At 40.7% G+C, this 19,232-nt stretch overlaps 1 protein-coding gene across 5 annotated transcripts in view; it reads right to left on the reverse strand.

Annotated features, from left to right (window-relative positions):
- LOC101741150 (oxysterol-binding protein-related protein 3) overlaps positions 1-19,232 on the reverse strand; it is a 56,777-nt gene that overhangs the window by 35,841 nt on the left and 1,704 nt on the right. For 3 of the 5 annotated variants that reach the window (XM_038017933.2, XM_038017932.2, XM_038017931.2), the window contains exons 1-6: positions 16,804-17,058; positions 13,163-13,255; positions 7,064-7,220; positions 5,905-6,034; positions 5,244-5,464; positions 4,579-4,676 (exon numbers count right to left, since the gene is read on the reverse strand). In XM_038017933.2, coding sequence (XP_037873861.1) covers positions 4,579-4,676; positions 5,244-5,464; positions 5,905-6,034; positions 7,064-7,220; positions 13,163-13,255; positions 16,804-16,834 — 730 coding nt within the window. In that variant the 5' untranslated portion in view covers positions 16,835-17,058. Of the gene's footprint in view, positions 1-968; positions 4,191-4,578; positions 4,677-5,243; positions 5,465-5,904; positions 6,035-7,063; positions 7,221-13,162; positions 13,256-16,803; positions 17,059-19,232 lie in introns of those variants that run through there. The other 2 variants (XM_038017929.2, XM_038017930.2) reach the window with 2 other exon arrangements.

A 19,232-nucleotide genomic window follows, 5' to 3' on the forward strand; every position in this document is an offset into this window, starting at 1 on the left:
GCCTCAAATGACGTCACCAGTTAAATCGGACAAATTGAGAGTCATTTTTGAAAAGCCAACCGCTTGTTGGCATTTCAGGGAAAATTTATGGCATAATGCCCTCATTGTACTTCAGCCACTAGTCGTTTCCCTAATGATTCGAGATAAATGACCTCAGTGCCGTTTTTAACTATAGTAATTGTTACATTTTTGTATTGAGCTGGACGAATCAACAATCTCACGGCTCACACGACTGCTTCGTGGTCGAAATAGGCAGGATGTTGGTATCCACCCATGCGCGTTCCCGTTGCACCCAAAATACAAAGTGACAAGCACTTACAATTTTTTTTTATCTTGACTAGGTGACTCTTGACCTAATGCGGTTTAGATTCCCGGTCGGAGTCATCAGTAGTCTAATAGCACTTATACTTGTCTAGTATTTGAGATTCAGGTAGACGTAACACATGAAAAAATACCAAGCATGGGCGCATCCAATGTAGAAAAAAATAATTTATCTAGAGATACTGAACCAAACTAAATAAATAAATAGCCTTGTACCACATATTTATCGGATGAACTATTTATCTTAATCTGTTTTGATACAGAAAATTTTTCTATATAGGTCTGTTTCTATGTATCTACGTATATATTTATGTATAATAATGATTTTTTATCTAACTAAATCTATTTAACAACTATATATAAGTATGTATTAGAATATCAATTTTATGTAATAACGCAAAAAGGGACAAAGTTGAATAAATCGCGCTCTCTTGCGTTTTTCATATGCAATTTTGTATTTATAGCAGTTTGAGGTGAATGCTCACTAAAGGTATAGGTTAATTTTATTATTACAGTTTATTTTTTGTTTTGTTACTGACTCCCTACGAATTACTACTTGAAAAATATAAAAAAAAACCAACAACAAAATTAGCAAATTCAAATCGCCTTCCAATATACGTTGTAAAATCTAAAACCAATAAAACAAATTGTTGAACGATAAAAAAGCCAAACAAAAAACATTTAATAGAGCATCGAATACAGTAATAATTTACAAGCGGAATACGCATATCACATTAATTTAACTTTTATAAGACAATTCACTAGATAATTCTAGATATTTCTAAGGTTTCGACAAAGGAATATCTACGTCAGTACCGCGTAATTCGCCTGGTACTGTGTGTATGGGTAGCACTATCCGGATATAAGGGACGGTTCGCTAGGACATCTGTATATAGTTTTCAAATCGTCGCTATCTTTTTTATTAAAGTTCAAATCGGTGGTTGAACTAGAGCCCTTTGTGTTGTAGTTCTTACTGTAGTATATCTTGTATACTTTAAGGTCAGAATCAGGGTATTTCTTTTTCATTTTATTCAGTTTTCCTTTTTCGTTCCTCATTTTGGAATTAACTGTTTCAATGCGATCATATTTGTTTATGTCTCCCGTTTTAGAAAATTCATTTTCTGTATTTATCTTTACGTTGGACGTGCAACGGTCTGTTGTCTCAATAAATTCGCTAATAACGTTCTTGTTGTGTTGGGTTTTTGTTTGTGTTCTTTTAAATAACGATTCTCCAGTTTCTATTTCATTTGACTTTAGATTATTAACTTTATAGATATTTAGGTTAATTGGTATATTAGTTGCTTTTTCGTTATCACAATTAGATGCTTTTGAATGTTTATTATCGATTGGAACAATATCGGGAATTTTTTCAGTAACATGTCCGAATTGTATACTCATATTTGGGACTGTATTAAGTGATTGATTGATTTTACCGAAGCAATTAGAAATGTTATTAGTAGTATTTAAATGAAATATTCCTTGTTTCGTATCAAAATTATTCTCTTTGTATATTTTATCTAAAAAACTCAATTCAGTGGTTATGTCATTTTGAATTGTTTCATAATATTTATTTTTAAGTTTTGAATGTATTCCATGAATTTCTTTGTGCAGACTCGGCAGGCCTTGTGTCAGTTTACATAAGTCCCCTAAAATCAACAAAACGAATTCCTCATTGACTACTGACTTATTTGTTTTTTCCAAATTAACGCAATTTTGTATAATTTCACTGGAGTAGTCGTTTGACTTCGATACATCATTCTCACATCTATGATCGCTAGTTTTCAATTTCTTGTAATTCTTTGGTATGTCCGACATCATGTAACAAGGAGTTTCATTATACGATCTATTAATTTCAGCGTTTGATTCAATATTTTTACGTTTATCTGATGTCATACAAAAAGAACGTTCGCTGTGTCCGCTTAAGTAGGCTTTAGATGTGGCATCGCTACTGTAGATACGTTTGCCGTCTTCCAAATGTACAACTGGCTCGTTGATATATCTATTACTATTATTTCTATTGAATTCACGAAACATTTCACTAGACCCGTTATTGGTTTTCGAATTCAATTTGTCATTTTTATATTTTTTATCATTCGAAAATCTCAAACTAAGATGTCTACGCGTCGATTCAATGTTTTTCGATTTTAATTTTATAGTTATTGTAACGTCTGCGGCTTTATCAGAATCCGTGCTCGTTAATATTTGGTCTAAATCGTATTTAGAAAGATCTATTACAACCGATTGTTCGTTAACTGTCTTACATAGATTTTCTCTAGCTAATTCTTTCATGGTGTCTTGTAAAACCTCTTGTTTTTCATCGGTTTCCTTGTCTTTACTAGACCATTCTCTTTCGTTTTCTTTTTGTTTTGAAAATATCATAGCGACTCTGTTTAAAACATCTTTCACGTAATGGCTAGAATTATTGCCTTCGAGATTCGAGACACGATTAGCTGGTGACATTTCGCATGCCGATATACTTTTAGATACTTTCTTAACAACCTCTTCGGTTAGAACGTCACACGCAGGAGCCGTTTCGCTGACACTGAAGTTTATGCTCGAGTCTGTAGTATTCAAACTGTCCTCCAGCACGCCCAGGTAGGCGTTCAGAAAGTCTTCGGCAATCTCAGCCGGCACCGAGGCTTCGCTTATGAGTTTTTTGATCGTGTACTGTATTTTAGGTATTTCGTTTGAGGAATTCGAAGTGTCATTATAGTCGGACAGGTTCGTTTTGTTATTCAAATTGTCGATTAAGGTTTTCGTTATTTTAATGTCTCTCTCGCGACTTTTGCTGCGTACGGTATCGCAAACGTAGATCGTGTTATTGAGCGGTCTCTCCAGTTCTTGGATTCGGCGCTCCTTTTCGTAGCTATCCGTATCTCGTATAGGACTATGGAAAACCGGCGAAATATTTTTTTCATTCGCACCCTTACGTGAAAACTTGTTAGATTTGAATTCGTGTACCAAATCACCGAAACCAAACTGGGTAGCGTGACTCTTATATCCGATGCCAATACCCGATAAATTAACATCTCTAGTGGAACTTTTAGATTTTGTGTTAGTCGATTTAGATATTTTTATCGTTTCCTTACACTGTTTCACATCGACACTGTCCAACCAGAATTCTATGAGAGTTCTAAACATAGCTTTCACGGGATATTTGGTTTTATCACAATCCTTTTCTAATACTTCCTTGATTATTTTACTTATATTCGTCCTCAAATCTCTTTCTTTACCAGTATCCTTGAATACGAAATCTACTAGTCTATCGACAATTTTATTGTGTTTAGAATCTGTTGTATTAACACGAATTTCATTACGTTTATCAAGTATCTCAGGTCTGTTCGCCCCGTCGCGTTTTCGTTCGCTCGTCTGTTCGCCAAGCAACATGTAATTGCCTAATGGCCTCCGCAGCTTCGGTTCCTCACACTCATTTCTATATTTTACGAGATTAGTCGATTTCCTCGATCTCCTCATTACGGAATTATTCTGACATTTCTTTCTGAAGAAATAACATTGCATATTTTGTTTATTCACAACTGCGTTAACAATTTTGTTCGTTTGTCTTAAATGAATTAGAGCTTTCGTATCTACAGATTTAAGACAGACTGAATCTCTTTCTTTATAGCGTGGTTTATTATTTGCACCCAATTTCTTATCACTAACAATGTCTGTGCCGTTTTCTGTATTCGATTTGGGCATTGAATATACTTTGACGATGTGATCATCATTCGTAAATGTTTTTAAATCTTTCATAGGATCAAATTCGATTGGTATCGAACCATTAAGCGTTTTGCTGTTGAATTCAGTGAGTCTCATAGAAGCATTAAATTCGGTTACGTCACTTGTAGATTTTGAAGTATCATATACACCTAATAAGAGAGAAAAGTTTATAGAATGACTTAAAAAAAAATTGTCTTAGTTCTGTCATTGCGACCCAGTTTCGTAATCATCAATGTTGGCCACTACGTTTATGGACAATGAGATTGTCAGAGACAACAAAAAAAATACTACCTAAATGCACCACAAAAAAGGGAGGGGGGATGAACTCATGTATAATCTATCTAATTTCATGAAACTAAAAATCGTATGTATCAAATTCTAATTTGAAAAAAGCTTCAAGGTTTATCTCCCCTACGTTATTCATAAATTCGATCTTCTAGAGAATAATAGCGAAAAATCACGTAGGGGAATTCTAGAAATGTCATTCACTCATTATCATTCAAACATTCGTGCATAAGTGTAGTGTGGAGTGCTTACGGGAAGACGTGTCGGTCGCGGCCGGGTCGTCAAGAGGAGCATTGATCTTGGGTGCAGACTCCCTGGCTCCAAAGGTTAAGAGGTGTTGACGGTACAACCTGAAATTATGTTTTAATGAAAGCATGGGAGGATTAGCTGACCACGCTTACTACTAGGTAAAGGGCATGCCTGGTGGTGAACGGTTACCAGAACCCACAGACCAGAAAATTAATGCCGCCAACCACGTTGAGACATGAAGTGGAATTCTCAATTGCATTGTAGTCCAGCTATGAGCGCTTGGTTGTACCATACCCTATGATATTTATTTTTTTATTGCTTGAATGGATGGACGAGCTCACAGCTCACCTGGTGTTAAGTGGTTACTGGAGCCCATAGACATCTACGACGTAAATGCGCCACCCACCTTGAGATATAGGTTCTAAGGTCTCAGTATAGTTACAACGGGTGCCACACCCTACAAACCGAAACGCATGACTGCTTCACGGCAGAAATAGGCGGGGTGGTGGTACCTACCCGCGCGGACTCACAAAAGGTCCTACCACCAGTAAACGCCCTTTAAGTGTACATTTAGAACACCGACGACTGTACAGTTAGAGCGGTGCTATTCTAAGTCGCGATGTCCATTCTCCATATGCCCAATATCTAAGCTCCCAACAATAACTTACCTGTGAGCTTTAAGCACACTGAGCCAAGTCCTGAAAACATCCGGAGTTTTCGCCCTCAAGTGGTATATGAACTCGTCCGCGTCTATGTCGATGCGGCGCCGTCTAGCCTTGGCCGAGATGACCGACAGACCGACATCCACCGAGCCGTGGAGCCGACCGCGGGCCACGTCGGCCGGTGAACGCGCGTAGACTAATATACCGCCGTCTACTACGAAGAACCTCTGGAACATAGTTCACACGTATTAGTAACGACCTCCTTTCAACAATGGACATAATTATTATGACTGAACTCATGATAACTACAAGACCAGCCGACGACAGCTGGAAGATCATTCTTACCTTTTTGACGCTTGGCGCTATTCTACGCCACTACACATCCATCTCTTAGAAAGGTGGTCGTTGGGTTACATCTGGTCTGCAGGGTCGGCCACTATAGCCCCTTCTACGTCCCCAGGGTTTGGTCTCAGGCAGAGGTCCGACTTTAGAGCTAAAGAACTGGGCAGTCATTAGGCAGACGAGCATACGGCCCACTTGATGGTGAGTGGTTACCGTCGCTCATGGACGTCAGCAATGCCAGGGGCAGAGCCAAGCCGCTGCCTACCGTTCGAAATATCTCCTGCTAAGCCGACCGGCGCTAGATCAGCTATACACCAGACCTCACCTTGTGCCATCCTTTTAACGGCCATTTCCTCTTCTTATGCAAATACCCGTTGAAGACGTCCGGCCTCTTCTCGAAGCGCTGGCCATCCTTAAGGCCTTCGAGCACTTCCCACTCGCTGCCACGACGACGACTGCGAACGCGCCATAATTGGGAATGTTTCATCTATACTACTATATAAATCTACAGTGGTTTTTACGGATGTTCCGTTATAACTACTGAACCGTGCATCCGATTGACTTGAAACTTGGTATCCATGTAGAAAATACATGCACTTAATGGATAGGCTGATATTTATATGAGTGTTGGATTCCCTACATCAGTTGCGGGGTCTTTAATGATGACAATCTTTGTGGGGGTGAAAAATAATAAGGTTAATTTTAAATGACCGGCGAAGCGGACGGGTACAGCTAGTCAAAAGATAAAATCAATAGGTTACGTGTAGTACGTCAATTTGCTGTATAATGACTCTGGCATTACCCGTCCTACGTACATTGTACTATACCAACGACAAGCCAAAATCGATACAGTTTTCAAACATTCACGAAATATTTATGATACAAGAAAAAACTTTGAATGACAGAGTTGGGTCATTATTTGCATACCTTTTCTGAAGTGTATTATTTCTGTCCATAATAATAAAGAATTACCATATTTTCACTGATCAACGACCCTAAAGCATAATTTTGTCTATGTTATGGGTACTTTATACAGAAGAAAAAAAGATTTTTAAAAAAATCCTAGCTTTTGCCCACGACTTCGTCCGCGTGAAATAATTACTTTGGCATAACACAAAATTTTACCCCCACTTCATTTACGTAGAAAGTGAAAATATTTTTGAATTGTAGAATGTTAAGGAGCTATTTAAATCCCTATTTTGAAACATTCTTTATTGGTGCTCCACTTGTATCGGTCTTATCGTGATGTTATATAGCCTATAGCCTTCCTCAATAAATGGGTTATCTAACAGTGAAAGAATTTTTCAAATCAGACCAGTAGTTCCTGAGATTAGCGCATTCAAAATAACACACTCTTCAGCTTTATAATATTAGTATAGATTATCTTCGATAGGGAATCGAACGCGAATCTCAGCAGCAGTTGGTGCAGCAGTCAAGGAGGTCAAATTTACCAACTAGACGATCACAAGGTACTTATATCTCACCTGCGAGACTTCCCGCTCCTTGGGGGAGCTACCTGAGGCTTGACGATCCTGTCACCGCTGTCTGCGGACAGTGAGGCTGTCTCACCGGAACAATCAGAGTCGGATGGAGCCCTGCGCAGCGCCGCCGCCCTACCAGCCGCGCCACGCCGCCGCTCCCCTGGAAACACAACAGTAAGCCAATCTCAGTAGTCAACACTTCAATCAGACAGCGCAGCTCACCCCAAGGACTCCCGGTTGACGGAGCCTTCGAGACGAAGCTACTCCGGCTGGATTATCATTTTTTTTTTCTTCTAGATTACCGTATTGCTTGTAACCGTTCAGTTATACCGCAAACCAAATCGACATTACAACGGGTCATATCACTCGATCACGCGAATTATATACGATCGCCCGTTAAAACGGTATGAGGGAAAGTAAAATGTAAGCTGTTATTTTATTAACTAGCTGGGGCAGTAGTTAGCGCTCCTGATCCTCGCCCCTTCCGAGCCCAGGATGATGGACATCAACATCGGGCAATCATTCGTGTAATGAACAGGTTTCTTTGATATATGGCTGGGTGTTCAATATCATTATAATATTTTTTATTGCTTGGATGGGTGGACGAGCTCACAGCCCACCTGGTGTTAAGTGGTTACTGGAGCCCTTAGACATCCACAACGTAAATGCGTCACCTACCTTGAGATATAAGTTCTAAGGTCTTAAGTTTAGTTACAACGGCTGCCCTGCCCTTCAAACCGAAACGCATTACTGCTTCACGGCAGAAATAGGCAGGGTGATGGTACCTACTGGTGCAGACTCACCAGAGGGTCCTACCACTAGTAAGTTAACACTGGTCATCCTATTATCATCGGTCCTTGACATCGAATCAGTGAAAATTATGTTCAAAATAAATGTATAGGTATTTTTTTTATATTACTACAGGTATCAGGACTCGTATATAGCATATAAACTCGTATGGGCGTATCTGGTATAGCTCATTAGGCTACACAGCGCATAGGTAAGGGGAAAAAGCACGAAAATATCCTAAGACGGTTTTGTTATACCGATCCTAATGTACAAAAAGGAATACTGAACGAATTCTTTTGTCACTACCCAATTGAGATAAACGTATTGTGAAATAATCGCTAAAGTGTCGGCGCATTGTACTGTTAATAGGGGTTATTGTGAGCATGGATTCAATTTCAAAGAGCGTTGACGGTATTCACTGCTTGCTAAGCTCGGTAGTCGCTTATCAGATGAGTTGTAAAGCCATCTATCAGCCATGAAGGTAAAAAATCTACACAGAGCACTCCTGCTTTGCGTCAGGAACCTGGTCATCGTTCTCGTCGAACCCGTCGCTTGCGACGAAGGGCTCGATGAGAAAATTAACCCAAAGACACAGCCCACTGAGTTTCTCGCCGGATCTTCTCAGTGGGCCGCGTGTCCGATCCGGTGGTAGATTCTGCGAAGCACGGCCCTTGCTAGGGTTCGTGTTAGCAACGTCGTCAGGTTTGAGCCCCGTGAGCTCACCTACTACTTAAGGTTATGCTGAAATAGCCTCTCAAGGCTATCAGCTTAGGTAGGTAAGAAAAAAAAAGCGTCAGGAACCAGCAGTCAAAGATGCCTGCCATAGTTAATATCTTTGGTATTGGCGAGTCACAAATGTCACTGACACTGTGAACGTGAAAACTGCATGCTCCTCTGCTATTAGAAGATTTTTATTTCGGGATATTCTAGCTCTGTCCAGGGACCACGGAAACGTCGAAAATTGTAAAATCTAAACCAACGAACCCGATGTTTATACAAAGATTTGGTGCCAAATAATAATTGCGTCCGGCTACTCGCACGCCATCCTAGATATCAATCGTGGTGAAAAATTTGGCTGTTTGCCATCGCGATATAAATTTTACAATGTATGTATGTGTGTACATTGTATACGTTCGGAAATCTACGTTCCCTTCTGGTCCGTAGTTCGATGATGTCACCGGCGAAAGTTTGAAACTCATTACGTCATTTTCAGATTTATTTTCATTATAAAACTATCTCCGTATTCATTCTAGAACGAATCTGTACTTAATCTATACTAATATTATAAAGAGGAAAGATTTGTTTGTTTGTTTGTATTGAATAGGCAACGAAACTCCTGAACCGATTTGAAAAATTCTTTCATTGTTTGGAAGCTACACTATTCCTGAGTGACATATTTGAAAAAAATTAGGGATCATTACTAAAACTCCAATAATGTAACCCAAGGTGTAAAAAAATTACCTAAAATATTCTTTACATCGCGTGCCCTGAGAAAACTATTGATGATAGAAAAAAATAATGTACTACGATTTTGTAGAAAACATTATTACTTACAAAAAGGGTTGTGACAACTATTATAGTTATGCCGCAATAACTGCTCTTTTATTTTAAAAAATAATACAACGTCAAATATCGTTGAAATTTTTGTTAAAGACCCGAGCGGAGTCGGAGCGGACCGCTAGTAGTATTATAAATTTGAAAGCGTCTTTGTTTGTTTGTACGTTCGTTTGTCCTCCTTTCAAGTCGAAGAAACGGTTTTATCCAGCATATCACGGGTGCCCGCACGGGTAGGTACCACCACCCTGCCTATTTCTGCCGTGAAGCAGTAATGCGCTTCGGTTTGAAGGGTGGGGCAGCCGTTGTAACTATACTTGAGACCTTCGAACTTATATGTCACGACGGATGGCGCATTTACGTTGTAGATGTCTATGGGCTCCAGTAACCACTTAACACCATGTGTGCTGTGAGATCGTCCATCCATCTAAACAATAATAAAAAAAAATATTCTTACAAACGTTCACGTTTATAATAAAAATATTAGTAAGACATTTTAATAAAATACTAATCGATTTTACTCGATGTAGTTTCCAATTCCAATTGCAAATCAGACGAAACCGCGGGCCCAACACATATGACTATCTCGTTCAACAAATCAATTTCTTTTCACAAGAGAATTCGGTCAAATTTCCCAGTCAAGATGACTTTTTATCTCTTTCGGGGCCCGATATTGATTTTATCCGACGATATATTTGCCAAGTCACCCAACGAACGTTATTGGCTCGGATTCATTTGAAATTAAAGACTATTGTGATTGAGTATCTTCTTCACACTTTATTGTGAATATTCGTGTTTGATTTTGCAAGGAAAAAATACGGCTAATTAAAAAAAAAAGCATGATATACGAAGAAAGAAGATGTATGCTGTTTTTAATCTTTTTTTTTATTTTATACTAGCTACCCGCCCTCGCTTCGCTTCGGAAACATTAAATTGTATTATTGATAACTGACTCCCGCGATGTTACCCGCGGTCATTGTTGTTCCGCGGGTGAATCCGCAGGGCGAAGCTAGTCTAAAAAAGTAGCCTATATTACTCCTTATATCAAAATTCGTCCAGCCGTTCCAGAGATTAGCCGGAACAAACAGATAGACAGACAGACAAAGATTGTAAAAAATGTTATTTTGGTGTATGTACCGTATATATCTATATATATTAATACGTGAAAACTTACGAAAATTGCGCGGTCGGAGGAGTATGAAATTTTCCACACTTATAGATAATATAGAGAAGAAGTGCACAATGCTAATATTTTTTTAAAATAATACATAAAAGATACATTAAATCAATAAAGAAAGCATTACACACACTACATGTATTTGACGTACACACGCATGCATACTATTTATTGTCAAACTTTTGCTTTTGACGTCTGTTATCAAATTGAGAATAGATTGAATATTGTTTCTCTTTGTTAATTTTTTATAGTATAGTCTTGGCGAAATTTGTGATTATAGAGAAATAAAATACAATCATAATAGTGTACAAACTTACAATTCCAATTAATTAATTATAGTCGAATTTCGACTACTGCGGGTCCTCTAGTATTATATTCATATGCATGTAGCAAAAAGCGGTTATTTCAATATTGCAAAACAGACACTCCAATTTTATTTATATGTATAGATTCAGGGAATTAAATTTTGCGTGGTAATAGTTATTATACACAGTACTGATAACGAATAGTAAGTACATCCGAGCGTTAATCAGCTACTGTGTGTAACATTTTTGAATACGTAACAATTAAAAAAGGATCTAATAAATGATTAATAAATTCACAGGACTATGGACAGCAGCATCTTCGAGTATTAAACATCGCATTTACTAGTATACTAGAGTCGTCGTGGCCGAAAGGATAAGACGTTCGGTGCATTCGTATGTAGCGATGCACCGGTGTTCGAATCCCGCTGGCGGGTACCAATTTTTCTAATGAAATACGTACTCAGCAAATGTTCACGATTGTCTTCCACAGTGAGAGAATAACATCGTAAAATCAAACCCGCAAATTTATGATTTGGGTAATTACTGGTACCACAACCCTGCCTATTTCTGGCGTCAAGCTGTAATGCGTTTCGGTTTGAAGGGTGGGGCAGCGGTTGTACTGTAAAAACCGAAACTGTAGAACTCATATCTCAAGGTGGGTGGCGGCATTTACGTTATGGATGTCTATGGGCTCCGGTAACCACTTAAAACCAGGTTGACCGTGTGCTCGCCCACCCTTATAAGCAATAAGCAAAAATACTACATCTCATGTAATGACATTTGTCGCGGCGTTTGTAGCCTATGCCTTCTGTTAGCTACTTCACCAGACGGCCAATGATTGAGGCAATGGCGGATCCAGGGGGAGGGTCGTGGGGGTCATGACCACCCCCTGAGCTGGGTCCAGGACTTAGGTGGACCACTAATTGAATATAATGATTCTATTTATTTTGTCACCATACAGATTTTATGTAACTACATACCTTCAATATTTAATTAATTTAATATAATATAATAACTTTGTATAATGGCAATCGTTTGGGAACGAACGCATCTAAATTTGACTATGTGACCCCCTCCTGGCGACAAAGCTGGATCCGCCCTTGGATTGAGGGCTTTAAAAACAAAACAACATCATTCAATTTTCAGATTCCCGTTTCAATATTAGACGAATGTGGCGGCAGTGGGTCATGCACGCCTGCATTGCGACACAAATACGGCCATGTTGCTGTGCAATCCGTACACTCGCATTAGTTCATTACGGCTATATTCATAGTTGCGCCACGTTTTTTTCCCTACCTAAGCTGATAGCCTTGAGAGGCTATTTCAGCGGAACCTTAACTAGTAGATGAGCTCACAGGGCTCAAACCTGAGGACGTTGCTAACACGAACCCTAGCAAGAGCCGTGCTTCGCAGAATCTACCGCCGGATCGGAAACGCGACCCACTGAGAAGATCCGGCGAGTAACTCAGTGGGCTGTGTCTGAGGGTTAATTTACTCGTCGAGCCCTTCGTCGCAAGCGTCGGGTTCAACGAGAACGGTGACCGGTGCTTGCGCCCGAAACTACGCAGAACTTTACTCGAATGATTCTTGACACGTTGAACGCCGGGATAGAAACCATTTTAGTCCGGGGGGCCGCGGTGGACACCCTGCGACCTCCAATAAGCGGGGTCCAGGGGGGCCGTGACGGACTTCGCTTGTCTGCCTTTTGATATTAATCTACGCCACAAAAGTCTAAGGTGGGTGGCGGCATTTACATTGTCAACGTCTTATTAGCTCTGTTAACCACTTAAAACCAGATGGGCCGGGATCTGGGCCACCCACCTGAGGAATAAGAGTGGCATAAAGTGGCACCAATCCATCTCGTTTCGTGGACTTCGCGGCGACTAAGAGGGAGAGAGAGATTCGTTAGGGTATGGACTGCTGCATTCTCCCAGTGTTGTGAAGTAATAGAATTGGGACCTCGACCTCATGTTTCTAGTTCGGTGGCAGCCGTCACATTAATGGTATCCACTCATAACGTAACCACAGATGGATCGTCGAGAAGACTCGAGAACATTCCAGAACTTTTTTTTTATTGCTTTGATGGGTGGACGAGCTCACAGCCCACCTGGTGTTAAGTGGTTACTGGAGCCCATAGACATCCACAACGTAAATGTGCCACCCACCTCGAGATATTAGTTCTGAGGTCTCAGTGTAGTTACAACGGCTGCCCCGCCCTTCAAACCGAAACGCATTACTGCTTCACGGCAGAAATAGGCAGGGTTATATAATACTTACGTTTGTTCTCGTGGAGCGTGTCGTTCGCATGCTTGCCGCTTTGACTCATGTCTTTGCCGCTACAGGCGTCCACTAGCAACCATCTTATGTCACCTGAGGAAGACGAGATGAAAGAGTATTAGTTTATTTTTATTTTTTATGTAGAGCTTTTAAGAAACGGACCGAGTATATAAAGTGCACAACAATCGCTTTCATTTACTTTGAGACATGAGACTGTCGTGTCAATTAGACTCACCAGTAAAAACAGAAAACATACCACTTTTTTTCTTTTTATTCTTTATTTATTGCCCTTGTAGACTGACGAACATACGGCTCATCTAACGGTCAGTGGTTACCGTCGCCCATGGACTTCAACAATGCCATGGGCAGAGCAACCCGCTGCCTACCGTCAAGTACTCTCCACAAGCCTCGTATTTCTCTCGGGAGATAATCATGCATTCCCGCCTGAAGAGTGGCACAATGATATATCTGAGTCTTCGAACTCATATGTCGAGACAGCTGATGAAATTCACGGTGCGTTCACAAAAACCATGGCCAGTCTTGAACCCCAGACGTGTGCAATGTTTATGGGCATCAGTGTGCTTAGCGCGAGTTTTTTAACGTTCTCGATAGCGTAAAAGTTAACTCAAATTTGTATGGAGTTGGAGCAGCGCCCCTAGCGGCAAACTCAGGCAAACGTTCCAACTCAATAGAAAGTCGTCGTGGCCTAAAGGATAAGACGTCCGGCGCATTCGTGTTGAAGCGATGCACCGGTGTTCGAATCCCGCAGGCGGGTAACAATTTTTCTAATGAAATACGTACTCAACAAATGTTCACGATTGACTTCCACGGTGAAGGAATAACATCGTGTAATAAAAACCAAACCCGCAAAATTATAATTTGCGTAATCACTGGTGGTAGGACCTCTTGTGAGTCCGCACGGGTAGGTACCACCACCCCGCCTATTTCCGCCGTGAAGCAGTAATGCGTTTCGGTTCGAAGGGTGGGGTGTAGCCGTTGTAACTATACTGAGACCTTAGAACTTATATCTCGAGGTGGGTGGCGCATTTACGTTGTAGATGTCTATGGGTTCCAGTAACCACTTAACACCAGGTGGGCTGTGAGCTCGTCCATCCATCTAAGCAATAAAAAAAAAAAAATGAGTTAACTTTTACGCTATCGAGGACGTGAAAAAACACGCACTAAGCACATAGAGATGTTGGCCAGAAATGGAACACAAAGAAGCTGATAACAGTGAATGCAAACATGCAATTACGTTATTCATTACAAGGAGCGTTCCAATTCATGTTATAAAGAGTATAAATAAATGTTTTTCATCCAATAATTGCTTCAGACAATATAACGAAAGAGTGTTGTTAATAATCTGAAGTTAAGATAAAATCGCGCTTTGAGTGTTTTGAAGGCGATAATGTTTTTTTATTTATTTTTTTATTGCTTAGATGGTTGGACGAGCTCTCAGCCCACCTGGTGTAAAGTGGTTACTGGAGCCCATAGACATCCACAACGTAAATGCGCCACCCCCCTTGAGATATAAGTTCTAAGGTCTCAAGTAACGTTATAATTAAAACTGCTTCAATTTTAACTGGGGGTTTTTTTTACTGTCATTATATTATTTCCGAACTAACTTGTAACTTGTATTTACGCTATAGATGTCTATGGGTTCCAGTAACCACTTAACACCAGGTGGGCTGTGAGCTCGTCCACCCATCTAAGCTATACAAAAAAAACGTGATATTATACTGTATGAGTAGTTTTAGTTGGATCTTTAACTCAGGAAGACCGAAGATAATGTAGCGCCTAAGAAGCAGCTTAGAGGGGAGACGTCATCTCGGATCCTCCAGATCTACTAACAATGCTTTTCGGTACCCCAAGCACCGGTCATCGTTCTCGTCGAACCCGTCGCTGGCGACGAAGAGCTCAGCGAGTAAATTAACCTATAGACACAGCCCACTGAGTTTCTCGCCGGATCTTCTCAGTGGGTCGCGTTTCCGATCCGGTGGTAGATTCGCGAATCACGGCTCTTGCTAGGTTTCGTGTTAGCAACGTCGTCAGGTTTGAGCCCCGTGAGCTCACCTACTAGCCCGGTGACGCTAATATGGTCTCTCTAGACTATCAGCTGGGTAAAAAAAAAAAGAATGGATCTCATTTCAGAGGCGGATAGTACGTTATCGAATTAGTTGCTCGAAACACACCGAAGATGAGCGATAATGATAACCCATTAGATAAGCCCACTGAGTTCTTGCCGGGTTTTCTAAGTAGGTCGCGATTCCAACCCACTGTTTGATTCTGCGAAGCACCTGTCTTACTAGGGCTAGTGTTAGGAATTTCTCTCAGGTTGAGCCCGTGAGGCGTAGCTGCAATAAGTCCCTTTAGCTTCGAGCGAATAGGTAGGTAAAATAAACCATTTTTTTTTTTTTTTTTTTTTTTTCGGGTAGAGGGCCGAACCTCCTACGAGGTCCCCGCGCAAATGGGGCGCGCGGGGTATGTGAGACTCAACGATCTGCATGGTGTTGTGAGCAGACCGCGGGCCCAAGGATTTTAGAGCCCACCCACTAAACGACTCCCCTGCACTCTTACACCCGACGTCCGATCCCCTCCGAGGTCAGAACCCGGATGAGGTAGGGGGGCTACCGCGGTCAACACTACAACCAGACGGCGCGGCTCACCCCAAGGACGCCCAGCCGACGGAGCCTTCGAGGCGAATCGAAGGCTCTGAAACGTCGGCCGTCTCGGTACGGCAGCCCGTCGGGCCGCCCAGACGGTGCCGCTGGTGTCCCGGAATACCCCGCTGGACCAGAACCAGCCTGCCGGGTCGGGACGCGATACACCGTCGACCGGTCGCTCTATTCACTCCACGGCAGCGCGCTAGAGTGCTGGTAGCGCGCCGCGCGGCCTCACCCCCTCAGGTCGCCCCTTGACCTTCACCGGGGGGAGACCGCCACCTACAGAGGTAAAATAAACCATGGCTGACCTTTTTTTTTATTGCTTTGATTGGTGGACGATCTCTGCTGTTAAGTGGTTACTGGAGCCCATGGACATCTACAACGTAAATGCACCACCCACCTTGAGATAAAAGTTCTAAGATCTCAGTATAGTTACAACGGCTCCTCCACCCTTCAAACCGAAACGCATTACTGTTTCACGGCAGAAATAGACAGGACGGTGGTACCTACCCGCGTGGACTCACAAGAGGTCCTACCACCAGTAAACTATCAGTATAGTATAGTATAGTATGACTATCAGATTATTTTTCCGGTCAAAAGTAATGGACACTCAATATTGAAATTCATTAATTTACCTTGTCGTCCGCAGTTATATGGTCAGAGGAAAGATTCCAATTTAGAACTCGCAACTATTACGTGCGACAATTGATGGAGCAATTAAACTGTGTTCTGTCTCTTGCGTTCGCTGTTAGCTATAGACACGATCGAAAGAGACAGAAACCAGTATTGCTGTTGCGTATTCGCGATATGCGAAATATACCCGGAATCGCTGCGTTCGTTCGTTGACGGTGCGTGTTCAGAGAGGATTTTTACAACGCATTATCAGACTCTGGAACGAATTCCCCTACGCCTACTATAGATTAATACCGATAACTTTTGGCTAATAATTAATGTGTGCAAGAATCATTTTTTACATACCTATCAGAGCAAAGGGGTGCTTCGTTTTCATTCTCGCATATGATGACACAACCTCGATTAAAATACACTGTCACATTCTTTTTAATCACTCAAGTTAATCAACATTCCTGATGACTTCAATGAGAAATACACGCTGTGTGTGTAGTTCTCTAGTTTTTATACCAACGTAAAGTTGTTTGAAGCATTCAAAGGAATCCCACACGAACACAACGACGACATGACCGTATACATGAAATATCGGTTGTAAACTAAAAAAATATAACTTATCAATTTATCGATTGATAACTTAACTCGTGTCTTTTTTATCTGGTTTAAACAAATTATCATTTTATTATTGTTGTCTTTTTTTTTAACAAAATAATAGCACTGAGTTTTTTTTTTAATACCTAAGCTGATGGTCTTGAGAGACCATTTCAGCGTAGCCTTAACTAGTAGGTGAGCTCACGAAGCTCAAACCTGACGTCGTTGCTAACACTAGCCCTAGCAAGAGCAGTGCTTCGCAGAATCTACCACCGGATCGGAAACGCGACCCACTGAGAAGATCCGGCGAGAAACTTAGTGGGCTGTTTTGTGTAATGGATTTAGTGAATTTAAAGGCATTATTTGTTACTGTATAGTGTGATTTTATATGTTGCGAGTTCGCATGGCTTAGTACCAGAGCTATGTCTATTCCTGCTGCAGAGCCGTTTGAAGTTTGATGGTGAATATTAAGTAGGTACCTACTATATGGCTAAGACAAAGATCAAAGTCCGAGTTACATTGTCGGCTGCTTCATCTCCCAATGCGTGAGCGTGTTTCATGGCAAGATACCTAGGATGGTGGACTCAACTTGTGCGATCTCAAAATACCACCCTACCACCATCAAGCCAACTGCGTAACACAAAAGCACTGACGTCAATCGCTTTGAAGTTGAGGAAAATACGTTCGCAAAATTATATATCAGATACCAAGGTCGACTATCCCAACGTGCTTCTGTCGCACCCCTGAAGTGATTGCGTGACCGAATTAACTTGACTTGTTTTTGTTTACTCTTTTTTTTATTACTTAGATGGGTGGACGCTACCCACCTTGAGATATAAGTTCTAAGGTCTCAAGTATACCTAGTTACAACGGCTGCCCCACCTTTCAAACCGAAACGCATTACTGCTTCACGGCAGAAATAGGCAGGGTGGTGATACCTACCCGCGCGGGCTCTCAAGAGGTCCTACCACCAGTAATTACGCAAATTATAATTTTGAGGTTTTGATTTTTATTACACGATGTTATTCCTTCACCGTGGAAGTCAATCGTGAACATTCGTTGAATACGTATTTCGAATATGAAAAATAAAAGCGAACATAGAATATTTTGTATTTTTCGCTGGCTATGAACGCACTCTCATTATGACGTCACGAGTGCAGAACTTCACTTATTTAAGGTCGATATTCGCGTAACAAAACAATAAAATGACTAAGTAAGTTGAATACATCACTGGCAAGGTGAGACAAGCAATTATGTCACTATGACATCATCGTGTTAGCGAAACTCGGAGAGTTCGGCGCCAATCGCTTGGAGACATAGTGTTGGTTCAGTGTATGGATGTGTTGGCGCAAACATTTGCCAAGCAAAATGACGCGCCGTTACTTCGTAGTTGTCTGTGTGGCCAAATTTAATACTTATTAATTGCCATTTGTTCGTTTTGTTACCTACAAGAAATGGATGGAACAATTTTTTTTTAAGCTGCATTCCATACACTCCAGTCCATAAATTTGGTGGTATGATGATGCCGCTCATGTGAGGGCAAAATGAGTAGTATCAGGTACTATAATCTTTGTGATACTAATCTAGTGCCTAGTGATGTAGATTTGTTTGGACTCACAATACCATCAAATTAAACTAAGGGTTAGATCATGATAAAACAAGACAACTATATATACTTATACTATTAATTATATTGTTCAATATAAATACATGGAGGGTCCTATGTATCGGGCCATAAATTACTTAGCTTACATATTGTCTTATATGAATAGTCACCAATGTGTATATGCTGCAGACAAGTACCAATTTTACCTGGTAAATGCATTTATATAAACTACACCATTTAAATACCTTTTACCTTTTTACCGGTTAAATACACACTATACCTACAATGTTTACAAATGACTTCCTCGATGAAGGAATATTACATTATGAATTGTGTGAAAAACCAAAACTTGTAACATTTATAATTAACATAATAATCGACACTGTGTATATTACCGTATTTAGCATGAAGTAACTACTACTACCGCCCTACCTAAATGTATTGCTGGTAACCATGTCCACTGAGACCAACAAAAAATAATTGTTCAAAATACACACCTAGGTATTTCTAACATTGATTCTCTACAAATTTGATCCAATATTGGCTATAGAAAATTTTAAGATAGCATTCACCAATCTATTTG

Source organism: Bombyx mori, chromosome 20, assembly GCF_030269925.1.
Source record: "Bombyx mori chromosome 20, ASM3026992v2".
In the NCBI taxonomy this organism is placed as follows: domain Eukaryota; kingdom Metazoa; phylum Arthropoda; class Insecta; order Lepidoptera; family Bombycidae; genus Bombyx; species Bombyx mori.